The 18,998-nt window shown below is 61.8% G+C and overlaps 1 protein-coding gene across 16 annotated transcripts in view; it reads right to left on the reverse strand.

Moving 5' to 3' along the window:
• Positions 1–416: 416 nt before the first annotated feature.
• Positions 417–18,998, reverse strand: part of UNC13A (unc-13 homolog A) — a 38,656-nt gene continuing 20,074 nt past the window's right edge. For 3 of the 16 annotated variants that reach the window (XM_039387560.1, XM_039387551.1, XM_039387550.1), the window contains 24 exons: positions 18,759–18,921; positions 16,567–16,635; positions 16,348–16,437; positions 16,055–16,189; positions 15,632–15,765; positions 15,108–15,193; positions 14,739–14,865; positions 14,563–14,659; positions 14,299–14,442; positions 13,057–13,140; positions 12,693–12,770; positions 12,325–12,413; positions 12,059–12,211; positions 11,786–11,909; positions 10,303–10,308; positions 8,550–8,588; positions 7,446–7,475; positions 6,243–6,299; positions 5,953–6,033; positions 5,713–5,860; positions 4,468–4,524; positions 3,081–3,173; positions 2,851–3,010; positions 417–2,270 (listed from right to left, as the gene is read on the reverse strand). In XM_039387560.1, coding sequence (XP_039243494.1) covers positions 1,982–2,270; positions 2,851–3,010; positions 3,081–3,173; positions 4,468–4,524; positions 5,713–5,860; positions 5,953–6,033; positions 6,243–6,299; positions 7,446–7,475; positions 8,550–8,588; positions 10,303–10,308; positions 11,786–11,909; positions 12,059–12,211; positions 12,325–12,413; positions 12,693–12,770; positions 13,057–13,140; positions 14,299–14,442; positions 14,563–14,659; positions 14,739–14,865; positions 15,108–15,193; positions 15,632–15,765; positions 16,055–16,189; positions 16,348–16,437; positions 16,567–16,635; positions 18,759–18,921 — 2,533 coding nt within the window. In that variant the 3' untranslated portion in view covers positions 417–1,981. The remainder of the gene's footprint in view (positions 2,271–2,850; positions 3,011–3,080; positions 3,174–4,467; positions 4,525–5,712; positions 5,861–5,952; positions 6,034–6,242; positions 6,300–7,445; positions 7,476–8,549; positions 8,589–10,302; positions 10,309–11,785; positions 11,910–12,058; positions 12,212–12,324; positions 12,414–12,692; positions 12,771–13,056; positions 13,141–14,298; positions 14,443–14,562; positions 14,660–14,738; positions 14,866–15,107; positions 15,194–15,631; positions 15,766–16,054; positions 16,190–16,347; positions 16,438–16,566; positions 16,636–18,758; positions 18,922–18,998) is intronic. The other 13 variants (XM_039387563.1, XM_039387552.1, XM_039387553.1 and 10 more) reach the window with 8 other exon arrangements.

Below are 18,998 nucleotides of genomic sequence, written 5' to 3' on the forward strand. Positions count from 1 at the left end.
CTCAGGGAAAGGTTCTTCCCCCACAGGGTGCTGGGGCACTGCCCAGGCTCCCCAGGGCAGTGGGCACAGCCCCAAGGCTGCCAGAGCTCCAGGAGGGTTTGGACAACGCTCTGAGGGACAGGGTGGGATTGCTGGGGTGTCTGTGCAGGGTCAGAGGTTGGACTCCTAGGGGATCCATTCCAGTTAAGGATATTTTGGGATTCTATGATCTGTGATTCCATTTAACCCCTTTCCTGATGGTCTTGGCTTTGCAAAGGGTGGGTGCACTGCAGAGACCCTCAGGGAAGCTGAGAGGTCTCAGGGATGCTGCTACTGATCCTTAGAGCTGGCAATCCTTGGGGTTGGATATTCCTGGGAGAGGGTCTGGAAAGCCCCCAGGTGCCTGCCCCCTCTCCACATCTCAACAGGAGCCACAGTGAAGGGTGTGCTTTTTAATGTCAGTTATAATAAAATATTTTTACAGAGCCCAAAAAATTCAAAATAGTGCAAAACATCTCACTGTCATGCATCCATGGCAGCCGCCGCCGCCGGCGGGACAGACACACAGGCATCGGTGACACTGTGCTACAGGAGCAGAATTGGTCAGTTCAATCACATGCCAACAGGACAGTTTGGGGAGGGGGGCACAGGGCCAGGGGTGCAGGGCTGAGCCCCAGCCTGGCTGTGCAGGAGCAGCTGTAGAAAAAGGGTGTAAACATTGAACAGAAACGAGAGAGGAAAGCGAAACCCTTTGGTCCCAGGCAAACCCTCTAGAAAAAGGAGCGTGGGGGCCAGTTGGGGTACCCTGTTTTGGGGTGGGAGGGGGCTGAGAGAGCTGTATTGACTTGTGGGGTCGTCAGGCCTCTGTCTGCCCCAGTACTCGGGGCAAACTGGCCAGCTGGGGTAGCCACCCCACCACCACACACCCTGACCTCCCAGGCACTCGCACGAGACATGCACACACCACTTACCACACAGAAATGGTGCTTACTGGGGAACTGGGGTGGGACAGAACTGGTGCTTAATGGGGAACTGGAGGGAGGAGTCCTCTGGGGTGGGGTGGGAAGGGTCTTGCTTGCGCCAAGGAGGTCCCGTGGGCTGCCCTGCACAGGGACGCTGGTCCCCACTGGCCAGAGCAAAGGGGGATAGGTCCCTCTGCTCTGGTGCCCCCAGCCCTTGCCCCCCCAAGCCCTGGCACCTTGTGGGAGGCAGTGGGGCAGCCCCTGGTGGCAGCAAGGCAGGGAAGACAGGATATGGGCCGGGGGCTGCTCCCTGCTGCTCCCGGCCCCGGTGATGCCGCTGCCAGCCAGGGAGGGCACCCTGTGCAGGGCACGTGGGGGCTGCACCTGCCAACCCAACAGCCCCAATAGCCCTTCCGGGTGCAGGACACAGCCTGGCCGGCTGCCCTGTATGTACAGGTATTTACATATGTACAGGTGCTCGGGGTGGGAGCTGCCCTGCCCCTCAGGGCACATCACAATGCTCAGGGATGGGGACAAGGGGCTGTCACGCTCTGCCAGCCACTCAGCAACACCCCCGGGTGGGATGAGACACACACACACACACACAGAGCCCCTCACACCCCCCACACACATCCCCCAACCCTTTCCTTGTGTCACTCAGTGAGGTTTGGGGCTGGATGTGACAGTGCAGGTTCAGGAATGGGCCAGTGGGGTTCCTCCACCTCAGACAGGCTGGGGAAGGGCAGATTGGTCCCATCACCCAGGTTGGGGTCCAGCCCTTCCCTGCAGCCCCCCCAGCCCCAGCACCTTCCTGCAGGGTGGGATGGGGGCCTGGCTGTGCCCGGCACCGCTGTCACCCAGCCAGCGTGGCCAGGGAGGGAGGGGAGGGTCTGTCACTGCAGCCACATCACCCCCTCCCCAGGGCCAGCACGGCGACTCCTCTGTGGCCACTCTTATGGCTTATACACGGCTGGAGGGGGCTCTGAGGGGGCCAGGAGCGGAGGGGGGGGACGAGGGCCGGGCAGGGGGGCAAGAGGAGTTTAACTGCTGCCCTCCTCAGCCGAGCGCGTGTCCGACTTGAGCTTGACGAACTCCTTGGCCACGTCGTCGTTGTTGCGCTGGGACAGGATGCGGAGCACGGTGAGCCCGGTGTCGTCCATGTGGATGCGGCGGCCCAGGGGCAGCCAGCAGGCACAGCCGGGGCGCTGCAGGATGTCCCGCAGCTGCAGCACGGCGATGCCCACGGTGCGGTCCTCGCGGGCGAAGCAGTAATCCTTCACACACACCTGCAGCTCGTAGCACTCCGGGCCCGTCTCCGTGCCCAGCGTGCTGGGGAGGGCAAGGGATGGGCAGGGTTGGCACGGGGGGGAGGTCACACTTCCATCCTTCCCCGGCTCCGCTGCCTCCCCACTGCCCAAAAGAAGCCTCTTCCTCTTTTCCTTTCCCCCACTCCCTGCTTCAAGTGCTGTTCCAAGAGGGACAGAGATGACAAGGATTGGGGGAAAAGGGTGGTCGTTTTGGGACCGCCAACTCAAATTCAGGAGGTGTGGTGAGGGTGGGGCAATGGGATAGGCAGTTTTGGGGCTGAGTGTAACCAATGAGGAAACGTCCAAATACTATAATTAGATGGTAGTCCATTGCACACTCTATACTGTGGGTGTGCAACGTATTCTGTGCACCAAAGGCACCACAATTAAAGAAGTGCTTTCTACCTTTCTATACTCAAAATGGTTCAGAGAATTATTTCTCCAATTTTGGGCAACGCTTCTACCAATGAGGAAACACCTAAAACATCCTGGGGGGGGAGGGATGAGCAAACTCACTGGCAAACCAACCCCAGGAGGTCCTCACATGCTGGAGACACATCCCCCAGCCTGTCCCCACACCCCCAGCCCGCGGTGCCACTCACAACTGGAAGCTCTCGTTGTACTTGGGGGCCCAGCTGTTGTTCTTGGATTTGGTGGCGAATTTCCTCTTCTTGTCGCTGAGGTGGGGCCCGATGATGTTGACCTCGATGAAGGGCCGGAAGATGCCCGACGTCTGCCACTTGAGGTCATTTGCAGCCACCACTGCGGGGAGGGGACAGGTGAGGCTCAGGGGGCACTGTCACCTGCCAGCCCCCTGGCCAGCAGAACCCACCTTTGACGGTGACTTTGTGCTCGCCAGTGCCAGGGTGGGTGATGAGCTCCACATGGATCGACACCTCCCCAACGGGGTCCTCCACACCAGAGCCTGCGTGACACAGGGAGATGTGAGTGCCCGGCTTCAAGGTGTCCCTGACGTCCCCTGCCCACCACCAACCCCACTGGAGGAGGCAGGTCACCCACCACGGGGCGGGAAGGGGTGGGCAGTGGGGTTTGTCCCAAAGTGGCCTCTGCCACTGGTTGTGGGCACAGCAGTGTGGATGCATGGACATGGCAGGACATCCCTGGCACCAGGCTGACTCTGCCAAGTCCACAGGGTCCACCGAACCCCCCTTGCCCAGGCAGGGCTGAGGGGCCTGGCTGGCATGGGGCAGAGGACAGTGGTCCAGCTCCCCCTGCTCTGGGCACAGAGGGAGGACAGTGCCCTGGGCACAGCACCAGGCAGGAGGGACCCCATCAGGGCATCCATGGCCCTACAGGGTCTCAAGGCTGCCCTGCCCCCCATGCCCCTCCATGCCAGAGACCACGTCAAGCCCTGGGGTCCCCGAGCCTGGGGAAGTGGGGTGACCTGCGACCAACAGCTCAGCCCACCCCATCCCCCCCGAGAGCTGTGCATGCACCCACGGGTGAAGGAGGGGGGCAAGGCAGAGGGACAGGCTCTGTGGGTCCCACGGGGCCAATGGAGATCAAACAGGGCTCAGCAGAAAGCTCCCAGGGCGGGAATACCAGTGGAAGGAGGACACGTCCCCACGTGTTACTGAGGGTGCCAGGTCGGGGTGGAGGCTGGTGATGGCACGTTCCTGTCCATCCCCCCTGGCACCCGGAGCCACATGCTGAGCCGGAATGGAGGTGATGGAGGGCGGGCAGGGGGTGTCTGGGCATGGGAGGCCAAGCAGGGGGTGCAGTCCCGGCCCCCCTGGCGGGGTGTGATGGAGGCCAAGCGGGGCCCGTGGGGTCGGGCTGATTCCGCACACGGAGCAAGGCTAGTAATGGTCCTTCTGGCAGCAGGGTGGGCAGGAGGGGGACAGGGACGTGGCATGGCCCCCCCTCGGGCCACCATGTCCCCAGGGGAGGTCATGGTGGGTGCCCACCCCCCCCCAGGTGGCAGCACTGGGGACAATGTGGGGAGCCCAGAGTGTGCAGACAGACACCCCCATTGCCATGGGGACAGCCCCCAATCCGCTCTGGGGGTGGCCAATGTGGCTGAGCACAGTTTCCTCCAAATTCACCCCAAAGCGGCCCTGGGAGCGGGAGTCTGGGGGTGGTGGGCTCCGGCTCTGCCCGCATTGGGGGTCCCCAAGGCCAGGGATGCTGGGCTGGGGACTGTTACTAGCCCAGGCCGGCAGCAGGCAGGGGCAGGGGCGGGCGAGTAGCACACGTACCCTTCTCAGGATAAATCTCTTCACTAAGGGTAAACCTAATCCCTTTCCCACCATGAACTAGTGGGAAGGAGAGAGAAAGAGACAGAGACACAGCACGGAGTCCACAAAGAGAGGAGGAAGGAGATGAAAACCAAGAGAGGAGGGAGGAGATGAAGAAGAAGAGAGGAGGGAGGAGATGAAGAAGAAGAGAGGAGGGAGGAGATGAAGAAGAAAGGAGGAGGGAGGAGATGAAGAAGAAGAGAGGAGGGAGGAGATGAAGAAGAAGAGAGGAGGGAGGAGATGAAGAAGGGAGGAGGGAGGAGATGATGTGCATGGGGAACAGGAACAGTGAGGGAGGGGGGAGAAAACAAAGAGAGAGAAAGAGAGATCAGATCTCGCAGACAGACGGACGGCCAAGCACCCGGACAACACTGCAGCGACACAGGAGTGCCAGGCACCCCCCAGCTCCGAGCCCGGGGCTCCTGGGGCCAGGTTACACCCAGGGGTGCTGGCACCCACCAGACCCAACCCCACGCCCCCAACATGGCTGGTACAGGAGGCACAGACAGGACAGACGTCCTTTGCAGGAGACTCACGGACAGCAAACGCACGTCCCACTCCCCGAGGACGCAGACAAGCCTGGCTGGGGCACTCTGCGGTGGCCTCTGACCACCACCGAGCATCTCAGGCCCCTCCTCAAGCAGCCAAGGGACAAAATAAAGGGCAGTGTTTAGAGCTGAGGGGTGATTCTGCCCTGGAGAGTGCCCAGCACCCTGCACCACGCAGGACAGGGACGGGGAGATACACCTGGCACCCCAGATGCCAAATCGGGGGGGGGTGGGTACCCAGAGTGCCCAGGACAGGCCCTGGCACAGCACCTGGATCCAGTGGACCCTGTGATTGGTCTGTGCTGGGTGACAGGGGCCGTCCAGAGGGGACAAACACCGTGACACCTGGCCAGAGGGTGACCTTCCCCCCACCCACAGGCCCCATTTCTGTGCCAGCCCAGCCACGCCCTGGCACTGAGGACACACTCCTTTTGCTGGTGGAGACTGGGGAGTACCAGGCTGCCACAGGGCACCCATGGCCCCAGTTCACCTGCAAACCATGGGAGGAAAAGCCCTTCCCTTCCCACCCATCCCTGCCCCTGCTGTGGGCCTGGCTGGGACCCCGCTGGGACAGAGGCAAGGCAGGGCCCGGGCCTTGGGGCAGCTGAGCCCGTGGGGGGGGCTGTGGGCCCATGTGGGGCAGGGCAGTGTGTCCTACCCTGCGAGGACTGGGTCTGCACGAAGGTTTTGATGAGCAGGTCCGTGGCCTGGGTGTAGAGGGACAGGGCATAGCGCAGAGACTGCAGGTCCGGGCTCTTCTCCAGGAACGTCTTCTTCAGCCCCACCCCGCCGGCGTGGAAGTATTGCTGGAGGGGGAGATGGCTCAGGATGCTCAGTGCTTCTGCTGTGCCTCAGGGTCAGAGCCCTGGGGGTACCCTGAGCCCCCCAGTGTCCTCACCTTGATGGTGTCCAGTGCCAGCTCCACCACGGCACACTGCTTCGGGGTCAGGCTCTTGGCTTCCTCCCGCACCATGTGGTCCTGGGGGGCATGAATCCTGCTCTCAGCACAGCACCAGGACCCCGCTCCCCCCACGCCAGACATATCAGCAAGAGGGCACTGGAGGGGCCCTTGCAGCAGTGGCACTGCCAGCCTGCACAGTGCCACCCAGCACAGAGAGGAACCCAGCTCCCCCAGCCCAGCCCTCACCTTCAGCTTGGAGACCCCCAGCCCAGCCCCCCAACCCTCACCTTCAGCTTGGAGAGCTGCCCCAGCTCCTTGGCTGCGTTGAAAATCATCTGGGTGCCCTGCAGAGAGCAAAGAGACAGGGACGGCTCCCGTGAGCAGCCGGGCTGGGGGTGCCATGGCCAGGCTGGGCACATCGTGCCAGAAGTTTCTTGCAGCTCCAGGGGCTCCCCCAGGCTCCAGGGGACCGGCCAGTGCTCCTTGGAGAGCCTCAGGTGCCACCACTCAGGCCAGAAAGGTGACACAGGACTGGCAGCCCCGTCTCAGCCCGAGTTCTCAGCACAGACTGGGGGCCTGGGGACCACAGGGCAGGACATCACGCTGGTATCAGGGTCCTCATGCTCTGCTCAGCACAAGAAGCTTGGCCCAAGGGTTCCATCCTGCTCCCTGTGCTCCAAGCACCTGCTTCTGCAGCCAGCAGAGCCTGGCAGGGCACGGCACCGACCGCACGGACACCGGACATGGCGGGAGCAGAGAGCGAGTGCAGGGGACAGCGGGCACGGGGAGGACACAGCCTGTACCCTGCAGTGCTGGCAGCCAGCACACACCCCCCTGACACCCGGACCCATGCCCAGTCCCAGAGAGGCTCCCAGCCCCTGGGCACCCCAGGGAACCCAGGGAACCAGGCTGCCTTCGCCTGCCCTGTGCCCCCACCGTGGCAGGGGCCAGGAAGTCATCCCATGGGACCCACTGCTGTGGCAGCCCCGTGGCACGGGCAGATCCCGCTCACCTCCCTGAGCTGGCACCCCTGACCAGGCTGAGCACAAGCTCCCCTTCTCAACTCCTCCAGTGTGCAAATGCAACTGGTTAAACCGGAGCCTAGTGATTCCCACCACCTTCCCTCTCCCGGCACCAGTAGCTCCAGTCCTTCTCAACAAAGTAATCCCACCATCTCTCTCACTATCCAGTACCACCTGCAGGGGTCAGCCCCCTCTGTGCCCTCATTTTTCACCCCTTCCCATGAACCCTTTGTGCCCACTCCCCTGCCCGCCCAGTTCTGTCCCATTAATCCCACCCTCGATGTCCCCATCTCCCCCAGCTGGCAGACGGGCTGGGAGCTGGGGACACTGGTGTCCCCCAAACACAGCACAACAGGACACTGTTCTGAGCTGGGCCCCCCCCAAGCCAGAGCACAGGGGACAAGGGACAGGGAGGAGGCGAGAGGAGGGAGCAGTGCCAAGTGGGGAGCAGAAGAGCCATGTCCTTACTTCAGTGTGACTGGGCAGCTTCACCCTGCTCTGGAAGAGAACAGCAAGGGACAGTTACTGGTGGCCCCAGCAGCTCTGAGCCGCAGCTCCAGGCCCCCCACATCCCCCGGCCCTGGGCTCTGGCCCTGTGCTCTCCTCTGGCTGTGCCCAGCTCTCCGCTGGTGCCACTGCTTTGGCACCAGTTCACTCCTGCAAAGGCTCAGCCCCGGGCTGGTGATGAGTGTGCCAGGTTTCTCCTGGCAGGTTTGCTCCCCACATTGCCTGGGGCTGAGAAACCAGAGGGAATCAGCTCTCCCAGCACACTCAGCACACTGGGCAGGAGCCAGTGTCCCCAGGAGAGGAGGGGGAGCTGCAGGCACTGCCCAGACAGATGCTGGCATAGCTCTTCCCAAGACCCAGGATTTGGGAAGCAGGCAGTCTGGGGGGGTAGTGCTGGGCCCCCACCCTGTGGTGAGGAGCCCCCAGATAGGGCAAGAGGCCACGTCCTGGAGAAAGCCCTTGGGGCAAGGCTGGGGGCTCAGCAAGCCCTGATGGGTCCCCCTGAGCAGGAGGGGGGAGCAAGCTCAGAGATCCAGGGGATCTCAGCAGCCCCAGGGCCCCCAGTGAGCCCAGCACAGCCCAGTATTGGGGGTCCCCTCTTCCTGAGCCCCCCATGCTGAGGACCCCATCCCCTCACTATCCCAGCCAGGCAGCTGGAGGGTGCTGAGGACTGCGGGGCAGTGTCCCCCAGGGGGATGGGTGACACCCCACACGTCCCCTGTGGGGATGGGTGACACCCCACACGTCCCCTGTGGGGATGGGTGACACCCCACACGTCCCCTGTGGGGATGGGTGACACCCCACATCCCCATCACAGGGATGGGTGACACCCCATGTCCCCCCCATGGGGGCAAACACCACACAGCACCCGTTCCCTACCCTGGGTGACACAGAACGGGTGACTGTCCCCCACCTGCACACAACACAGCACACCCCACCACGACACCACATCCAGACAGCACGACAGAGGAAGCACAGACAAGCCTGGACCTCCACAGCAGGCGGCTGTGAGGCCACGGGTGTGGCCCCGGGGCGGTGACACACACGGAGCCCACAGCTATTTACCTTCTCTGTCCCCTTGCCATGTTTTCTCAAGAGCGTGCCCTGTAGAAGCAACGTCAGAGGTTGAGTGTGGGGTGGGGGGACAGCGTGGCACAGGACACAGGGGGGGACAGGGCAAGGCTGGGCACAGGGCGTGGCCACAAGCTGGTGGCAGAGACATCCCGAGCTCCTAAAACACAGCCAGTGGGGGGATTGGGCCCTGGTGGGACCCACTGGGATACTGGGATATGGGGCACTGGTCCCCACTGGGAGAATCAGTGAGCGACTGGTGTCATCAGGATGCTGGACCAACTGGTCCCCACTGGAATACAGGATGTTGCACTGCTGGAGAACTGGTCCCCACACTGTGGAGCTGGTCCCTGCTGGGATACAGAGATGCTGAGCCCCCGAGGGATGGTCCTCAGTGGGATACAGGGAGGCAGGGGCCAGCTGTGTGTGGGCAGGCTCTGGTGCCCCCACATCCTGCTCCAGCTCTGGCAGGTGCTCCCAGCACTGGGAAGGGAGCAGGGAGGGGGAGCTGGGTTTGGGTTTGGCACACAGAGCACTGGTCTGTGCAGGGCTGGGCCCACTGACAACCCCACACTGGCCCAGGCAAGAGAAACCTGGTGTGAGATGAGGCAGCAGTGCCATGGGGGGGTCTCAGGGTGGGCTGGGGCACGTCAGAATCAGGAGGTGGGAGCAGGGAGTCAGCTGGCTGGGAAGCCTCAAGAGGCACAAGCAGCAGAGGTAGGGCCAAGCAGGGCTGCCAGAAGGGGCTCTGGCCCTGGCACAGGGTCACGGGTGAACAAGAGGAGCTGGTACACAGAGCTGACCCTATCCCATCCCCCACAGCCTCAGCAAGGCTGGGACATTGGGTCCCCACGAGGTCTGAGGGCAGGCTCAGCCCCAGGCTGCCCCCAGGGCCTCTCCAAATGCTGCTGTTGGACACAAAAGGTGTTGGGGGACAGCAAGGGAGTATCTGCCCCCTCAGGAATTGGCACCAGCACCCAACCACTGGCTCCCAACCCCACTGCTCTTCCTGTACAGGTGCCTGACTCACAGCAGGGCTGGGGGCAGGACTGGGGATGGAATTGCCTTTCCCTTGCCCATGGCCACAGACTGGTCAGAAGAGGACAGAAGGAAACTGCTCAGTCAAAGCCATGCAAGGACCCAGCAGCGATGCCGAGGAGGGAACTGGGAGTCCAGGCTCCCAGGGTCATATCCTGGGCAGGGAAGGAGCCCCACAACTCGTGCCACAGCCTGACCCACCACCGAGCACCTGGGCAGGGACCACCAAGATCCTCCTCTGCCCTCACCCCACCACAGCCAGACCCCAGCCAGGGCCTCGAGGGGAAACTGAGGCACGAGGGGAAGGAAGAGCAGCCCTGACTCCCGGCACACACCACTCCCTGCTCGTGCCTCCAGCGGCCTTTCTGCCCCGAGCACAGAGCAAGACGGGATCAGCCCGGGCTCGGCTGTCCCTGGTTCCGTGGCACTGCCCATCACCATCCCCTCCCACCCCACCACTGCCCCTGTGCCCCCCCACACCCCGGCTCTGCGAGTCTGTCCAAGACCTTCCCACCCACTGGCAAGTGCCGGCCAGGAGCCAGTGCCAGGTGGGCAGCACAGGGATGGGGACCACGGAGCTGGACCAGGTCAGGAGCCGAAGGAGGGTTGTGGGCAGGGCAAGGGCAGCCACACAAGACAAAAACCGGCGAGGCCAGGACCGACACAGAGCGGACAGACAGACAGACAGACAGGGAGCTGCCGTACTTACAATCATCTGCCATTGAGAGGCGAGAGGAGCAATTGGAGAGAACAACCGTGATGTGAGTGTCGGCCCCCTCCTCCTCCATCCTCCCCAGTCCCTGCTGCCCCACAGCAAGCCCTGGGTGCCCCCCACCCCTGCCAGAGCCAGGGGTGTCCCCCATCTGAGGTGCAACAGCACTGAGTGTCGCTGCCCTGCCACCACATCACATCTCCACAGCCCCCACAGGGGCCCCATCCCCATCTCTCCAGGCCCTCCTGAATGTGGGGAGGGGGCTTTGCCCCAGGGGGGCTCCGCTCCAGGTACCCCCACTCGACACTCAGCCCTGACAGGTACCCCCAAGCCACCAGGTACCCCCAGGGCCACTTGGGCAGGCTGTCCCCTGCCCTAGGGACCAGCCCCAGCATGGTTTCCTCCAAGGTTTCCTGACATCTCTCAGGAGAATCACCCAACAGAGCCACGTGTCCATGCCCCCTTCTCTGCTCTCAGCACAGGGCCCATGGCCTCCAGAACACAGCTGGGAAGGGACTGGGATGGGGACTGGGATGAGGGCAGTGACACCATTTGGCCAAGGATGTGTTGGCCCAGCCAGGAGTGATATGGGGCTGACCCGAGCCAGGTTCTGGGCTGTGACAAGGTGCCAGTGAGGTGGCACCACTGAGGGCTGACAGGTCACCACTGCACCCTCCCTCCCAGACACAGCACAGCAGTCCCACAGCCCCAGAGAGCCGACAGAAAGGCTGGTGGCTCCAGAAACTCCAAGGAAGAGCCTGAGCCCAGCTTTGCAACAGTGAAAAAAGCCACCAAAGAGTGACAGGGACAGGTGTGTGGCTGGGTCAGAGCCCTTGGTGTCACCCTTCCCTGCCTGACCTTGAGAGAACCACCCCAGGAAGCCTCAAGATGCAGTCTGGGGCACACAAACAGCAATGTGACACGGAGCCTCAGAGCCTGTAGGAACCTCCCTCTCAGGAGGCACCATTCCCTGGGTTTGCTTTGCTCCCTTGGAGCCCCCAGGGGCAAGGAAGAGTCCAGCTCTGCTGGGGGACATGACCCCTATCCCCACAGCATCCCCAGCTCTGTGAAACCCCCCAGCCCCACAGCAAGGCTGACAGGTAGTGGCTCCTCACACTCCAGGAGCCTCTGGATTCACCTCCTGGCAGAGACCATGCCCACAGCCAGTGCTGATGGGACACTGCCCCAGCTCTGAGGAAAGGATGGAGAGGAAAGGGCCAGTGTTCCCTCTTGGTACCACAATGGAGGTGGCAGGAAGGTTCTTTGGCAAAGCCAGCCAAGAGGTTGCTGGGCTGCACTGGCACCTGGGGCACCTTACTCTCTTCCATCCCTTCCCTGGCCAGGAGCTGGGTACAAGTCTGAGGAGGCCCACAAAGTGCCCTCAGCAGCCAGTGAGGGCTCCCTGGCCAGCAATGTCCCACACTGGCCCCAGTGAGTCACCAGTGTCTCAGGGTCCCTGCTCCCCGTCCCCATCACTCACCGTCTGGTCCGTGAGCGGGGGCAGGACGATGGTCTTCTCCATGGTGTTCATCACCAGCTTCCAGAGCTCCTTCAGCACCCGCTTCAGCACCGTCTTCTCGCAGATCTTGGCGAAGAGCGTCAGGCTGTGGAGAGGAGACAGGGCTGGAGGACCCCACAGTGCTCCACATCAACTCTTCCCGGTCACCTCGACCCTGCATGTTCCCCACACTCCTGGAGCAGGTCAGGAGGGGCGCTGGGGAGGGTGGGGGTCCCTGTAGCCCCCCACACTCACTTGCTGTCCAGGAGGTCCATGATGGGCTGCAGGACGTTGTCGGCGTCCTGCGCGACGCTGCTGCAGGTGCTGGCGGGGACGTTGCCGGTGCCCTTCACCTGGCCCAGGATGTCCCCCATCTGCTTCACACACTCCTCGATGTGTGGCTGGAAACTGGGGGCCACAACACACAGGCTCAACAACCCCCACAGAGCCCCCGGCCACAGCTCCTGGACCCCCACACCTCCCCATGGCCCCCCACCCGTGCTCTCTCCCCCCAGGGGTACCTGGTGGCAAAGACTCGGCTCAGATCATCCAGGACGTTGTTGAGCTTCACCTGCAGTTCCTTGAGGATATCACTGGCTTCTGTGTCCAGCTGGAGGAGGGACAGGTTGGAGAAGTTGACAGGAACCCCGGGCCAGCCTTAGTGGGGGTCTCTGCACCCCACATGTGCCCCTGGGCAGAGTGAAGCCCATCCCAGTCCAGCATGGTGGCAGAGCTGGGTGCCATGGGGTGGCACAGAGTGATCCCACTCAGGAGTGAGGAACTGGGGTCTGCTCCCAGCACTGGGGAACCAGGGAAGGGGCTGCCTCTGGGGGAAGGATATCATCCTGCCCCTCCACAGGGGTCTCTCCTGGAGCCCCCCAGTACGCACCTCCTTTCCACCCATGGCTTCAAACATTTTCTCCAGCTGGACACGGAGCTGCTGAATGTTGTTCATCAGAATGCAGGGCTGGAGGGGTGGGATGGAGAGGAGAATCAGCACCAACAAACATGGCTGGGACAGCTGCCCATGGCCCCAGGACCCTCCCACCTTGCACTGGGGGATACAAGGACAGTGATGGCACAGAGTGATGGCACACCCTGGTAGCATGCCAGGGACTGCCAGGAAGGGACCAAGGGCAGGACCACGTCAGGGGGACGCACTCTGGGGCTGAGGGGACAGCTGGGGTCACTGTGTGGGTACAGTCCTGCCCAGCAGCACCAGGCAGCTGACAAGCAGAGGGGAGATACGTCACCACTTTCTCCTTCTCCTTGGAGCAGTACGAGGCAAAATCCTTGGAGATGATCTCGGCATACTGGAGCAGCACATTGCTGATGGTCTGCAGCCAAACAGGGCAGCAGCCAAGGCACCCAGACAGCAGCAGGGATGGGGAAGGAGGGAGAGAAGGAAACCATCAGTCCCACAGCAGTGAAACAACTCCAGGTCTGGATAAAACCCTGGGATCCCCCCACCCTCTGGCCCCATGGGTCATAGAATTACAGAATTGTTAAGGCTGGAAAAGCCCTTCAAAGTCATCAAGTCCAACCATCAATCCAGCATCACCGCCATGTTCACCACTAAACCACATCCTCAAGCACCACATCCACAGTTTTGAACACTCCTAGGGATGGTGACTCCACCACTGCCCTGGGCAGCCTGTGCCAGTGCTTTACAACCCTTTCAGTGAAGAAATTTTCCCAATATCCAACCTGAACCTCCTCTGGTGCAACTTGAGGCCATCTTCCCTTGCCCTATCACTTGTTACCTGGGAGAAGAGAAAGGACCAGACTGACCCCCACCCCGGCTCCACCTTCCTGTCAGGGAGTTATAGAGAGCAAGAAGGTCCCCCTTGAGCCTCCTTTTCTCCAGGCTGAGCCCCCCCAGCTGCTCCTGCTGCTCCAGCCCCTTTCCCAGCTCTGTTCCCTTCCCTGGACACTCTCCAGCCCCTCAATGTCCTTCTTGTCCTGAGGGGTCCAAAACTGACCCCAGGATTTGAGGTGGTGCCTCAGCAGTGCCAGCACATGGGGACAGTCACTGCCCTGGCCCTGCTGGACACACTGTGGTTGGTACAAGCCAGGTGCCCTTGGCCTTCTTGGCCACATGGGCACACCTGGCTCATGTTCATGTGCCAGGAGCCACATGGACACAGCCACTGGAAGCCAGATCCAGCACATCTGGTCTCCATGGGCAGCTCCATCACCAGCACATCAAGCCTGCATGTAACTCCCTCGTACATTGCAGCAAGCCAGTTTTAATTAATCTATATTAATTAACCAAATAACTCATTAATTAGCTATTCATTAATTAATCTTCTGTGCTGGAAAAGCTGAGAGTGTTCCAGGGCATGTTGGTGGCACATTGGCTGTCAGAGGGAGCACATTCTGTGCCCTGTGCCCCTGCCAAAGCTGGATGGAGGTGGCACAGAGAGCCCGGGAGGCCTGGGCAGGGCTGGGACTGGGGTCCCAGAGGTGCTGATGACCCCCACCAAGCCACCCACCTTGGCAAACCTCCGCATGTAGTGCCCAACAATCTGAGGGTCGGGGCACTCCAGCTTCTTGATGATCTCGAAACTCTGGTTGAGCTGGGAGAAGACATCCACCACGGAGCAGGAGAAGAGGGCGTGCTCTGACGTCTGCTGGAACTGTGGGAGCGAGAGGCGGCGTCAGCAGGAGGCAGGGATGAGATTTTGGCCCCATGAAAACATGTTTGGCATCAAAGAACGAGCCCCCTGGCCCCCGACTGCAGCTCCAGCCATTCCTACCCCGTCCTTCTTGTCCCGCTCCAGCGCTCCGTGCAGGAAATCCCGAGACACCTCTTCGTTCTCATCCAGCCACTGGATAACGAAGGGCTCGAACCAGCTGGAAGGGAAACCCACCCGTGGTGAGGCCTCCAGCCCCCGGGGTGCCAGCCCCCCCCTTGCCCCAGGGCTGCACTCACGCGGGGTACTCGGGCACGCGGGTCTTGAAGGAGGGCAGCTCGGTGACGTACTCGTTGTACAGCCACTTCACCTTGAAGTGCAGGTTCATGTAGTCTGCACTCTTGCACAGCCGGTGCTTCTCGTGCTCTGCACAGGGAAGGGTGTGGGGGTCACTCTGAGCCCCAAGCCTGGGGGGGAAGCTCCCCAGGGGCAGCTCCAGGGATGCCGGGTTAACAGGGGGAAGGTGGAAGTGCTTCCTGGGTGGGATTTGAGCTGGGCATGGTGTTGATGAGGAGGTGAAATGGGTTTGCCCAGGGAACAGGTGAGGTGGGAGCAGAGAGTGGCTCCTGTCTGGTTCCCCTGCTGGCTCGGGGTGGGGGGCGACTCACCCTCCATCGCATACTTCATGTCCTGAGCAAAGAGGTTCCACATCACCTCGGCACTGATCTTCCCCACGTTCAGTTCCTGGGGGAATCTGGGGCGAGGAGAGAATGTGGATCACAAAATCATTTAGGTTGGAGAAGACCTTCAAGACCACTGAGTCCAATCTTTGCCTGATTACCACCTTGTCAACTAGACCATGGCACTAAGTGCCACATACATGTTCCTTGAACACTTCCAGGGATGGTGACTCTACCCTGGGCAGCCCCTTCCAATGCTTAACAACCCTTTTCCATGAATTCTTCCTGATGTTCAACCTGAACCTCCCCTGGCAGAGCTTGAGGCTATGAACACAAGCTGGACCAGCCTTCCACATGGAGAGACATCCCCCACACACTTCCCACCTGCCTCAGCTTTCCCATCTGTAGAATGGGTGTTATACACCCACTTCCAAAGGCCTCAGGTTCCCACTGCCTCCATGGGGGCATCCCCTCTGGGTGCAGCAGGATCCCCTTCCCCAGCACCTACTCACTGGTTCAGGCAGGGTGTGTAGGAGTTCTTGTCCTCCTCAATAATGGAGACGATCAGGGTGATGAGCTTGGACCAGAAATCCAGGTTTTTGATGCTGGGGCCCTGCTCCTCAGGGGGCACCTCGCCTTTCTTAGTCTGGAGGGATGAGGACACAGGGGAGACTCAGTCACCCCACCTGCGGGGCTCAGATTTGTGTCAGAGCTAACAATGAGACAGGAGGGAACACCCTGGAGGCCCACACACAACCCCATCTTGTCTCTTGTGGTCTCAACCCTGCAGCTTTGGAGTTTTAAGCCCTGCCCAAGATTAGGGACTCATTCTGCACCGGGCTGAGTGCTCTGGAGAGGGAGCAGGAGCACTGGGAAAAGGAGAAGGGCAGGGGATGGGGAAGGTCCTTGCCCAGCACCCCCCCTGCCCCACGCACTGGGTCCGTCTGGTACTCGCGGCTGTAGAGCTCGTGGCAGTTGTTGAAGATGTACTCGTAGGTGGAGTTGAGACAGGCCTTCACACAGTCCTTCACCACCTGGCTGGCTCGTGGGGGGCTCTGCAGCTCCTGGACCTGGAATGCAGGGAGGGAGTGGCGTTGGGGGCAGACCCACACCCCCAGCAACCCACGCAGGGGCACCACGGGCCAGAGTGACCTCAACCCCCAAAGAACCAGGGCCAGTGAGAGTCAGATCCCCCCCAAAAACGGGGCAGGTGGGGCCCCAGCAGTACCTTCATCCGAAAGAAGGTGATGCTGGTCAGCAAATCAACCGTGGACTTGAGATCCTGCAGCCGCTCGGGGCTGCTGGCAGGGAAGTTGTTCTGGGAAAAAAAGAGGGGGCGTTGCCCACAAAACTCTCACAGGGGAGAGTGAGGGGGAGGAAACAAGCCCGCTGTTGTTTCAGACTTTATCAGCCAGGTGGGGGAACCGAGGCAGGGCAGGCACCTTACCCGGTACATGGAGAGGTCGATGCGCAGGGAGTTGTGCAGCTGGTCCAGGAGTTTGACGAATCGGTCTTTCTGCGGAGAAACGCCCCAGGGCAGGTAAACGGAGGAAAGGCGGCAGAGCCCGACCCCCTCCCCCCGCCCCTGGCTCTCTCTGCTCCCAGCCCAGCCCCCGCTGCTCCCGGCTCATCTCTCTCCTTCCTGCTGTCCTGCTGCCCTTCCTTCCCTCCTGCCTGAATCCAAGCCCTGCAGGGCAGGGTGTGCCGGCAGAGCAGAGCCGGTCCTCGCTGCTGGCCGGGGCTCGCTCGAAGCCCTCGGCGGCTCCCGGGGTGTGGTCACGCCGGGTGTGGTGTAGGACAGAGAGGTGACACCACGTGTGTCCCCTGTGCTGGCAGTCACTGCTGGGGGGTGACAGGCTGTTCTGTCTGCCCTGACCACTGGACCACCTCAGGGCAAGAGCTGGGAGAGTGGGTGCAGGATCTGTAGCCCCTGGATTGAGGCTTTCCAAGAGCTCAGGAAAAAGGACAGGGAAAGGGCTTGCAGTGGTTGCCCATCTTCAGAAGCTGGACACCTCCATGGGCTCCTGGCTCTCCCCACTGGGCTGCATTGAGGAATGTGGGCAGGGAACACCCCAGGTGGGTGGTCTCCTTTGGGGCTGAGGGGCTTTAGTTCAGCTCAGCCCAGCTTCCACCCAGGGAGTACAGGGCAGGGGGACACAAATCCCACCTTGGGCTGCAGATCGGACTGGGGGTCAGAGCTGAGGGCAAAGCAACCAATCAGAGTCACAGACTGGTTTGGGTTGGGAGGGACCTTAAAGGCCATCTCATTCCACCCCTGCCATGGGCAGGACACCTTCCACTAGATCAGGTTGCTCAGGGCCCTGTCCAACCTGTCCTGGAACTTCCAGAGATGAAACCCTGGAAATCACCACCTCTCTGGGCAACCTGTGCCAGTTCCTCACCACCCTGACAGGGAAGAATTTCTTCCCAATAACTGCCCCAAATCGCCGTCAGGGGTCATTTCCCTTTGCATCCTGCTGGGGAGAGGCTTTGCACAACCCCGTGGGCCTCCCACGAGAGCCCTGGGTTCCCCCCAGCACCGGCTGTACCGGGTCAGGGCTGACCCGCGGGGCTCCGGAGAGCCCAGAGCAGCGAGTCCTGGGGGACAGGACCCGGGGACGGGGCGGGGCAGCGAGTCCCGCGCCCGCCCAGCTGCGGCTCGGCCGTGCCCGCAGCCTGCGCTGGCCACCGCAAACCTTCGGCACTCGCCCGCCGGGACGGCCCAGCCAGGCCCGGGGCCGGACCGTGCGTCCCCGACACCCGAGGAACGGCTGCAGCACTAACACTGGACACGACGGGTACTCAGGGTTAAAGCGACACGGCCGGGCACTTTAGGACCCAACCTTAGGCTCTCTAAAAAAAGAGAAAGAGACAAGTTTTTAAAACCCTCCACGTCAGAGAAAAGGCGGTTCTTTTGGTACGGTTTCCTCCTCCTGTGCGATCCGGAGGCACAGCTCGCTCGGCTCTAGCTACCCCCTGCAATGGAGCGGGGAGGCGAGCCAAAGCTGCCCGGAGCTGTGCTCGGCCCTGGCTGTGTCCCTGGCTACCCAGCTCCTTGCTACACCCCGGGCTGGGCACTGACCCCGGCTCGACCCGTGTGCACCCAGAACAACCAGCTCCTGCCTCTGGGATGGCACGGGGGGAGCCGAGGCGAGAGCTCAGCCCCTCTTCACCCGTATCCCCGAGGGGCACCCGGCCCTGCCACAAACTCGCCCTCAAAGGCACCCAGTGGGTGCTGGCACAGCTGGATGTGTTTGTGGCAGGCCCGGGGTCACCCGAAGTGCACGAGGCCGTGCAAAACTCCCCGTGAGCTGCAGCGGTGGCTCCTGGCCACCTGCTTCTGATTTTACCACCAAGGCGTCCCCCTCCTGCCACGCTGCCACCCAATATCCCGGTCCGCTCAGGCTCCCATAATAATTCAGGGAGCAAATTTAGCCCTTCTCCCAGGAAGGCGGTGGCTCTTTTCCTTCCTGAAAAGCGGGAGCGGGATGATTTTTGGGGCAAGCAGGGGATGACCCCCCCGCCCGCTGCTGCCTGGCTGCAGTTTGGAGCGGGGTGTTTTGCATGGCTCGTTTTGCTCCCCGAGCCCCCCACCCCCTCCCAAAGAAAAGAGAGAAGAAGGAAAGAGTGTTTACGCACCATCGGACTTACCCCGAAATTGGAGGCGGCAAAGCGGTCGGAGGCGTTGACGTTGGTGGAGGCCGTGGTGTGGGCATAGTAGGCGTTGATGTTGGCGAGCAGGGTGCTCATCACTGCTGGCACCCCCGGGCACATGTACTTGGAGGAGAGGCAGGCAAAATGGCTGTGGAGAGAGGGGGAAGGTGAGGGCACAGGGCCATGGGAGGGGATGCAGGGTTTGGGGTTCAAGAATCACAGAAT

Source organism: Pipra filicauda, unplaced genomic scaffold (assembly GCF_003945595.2).
Source record: "Pipra filicauda isolate LSUMZ 115617 unplaced genomic scaffold, ASM394559v2 scaffold577_size276649_pilon, whole genome shotgun sequence".
NCBI lineage: Eukaryota > Metazoa > Chordata > Aves > Passeriformes > Pipridae > Pipra > Pipra filicauda.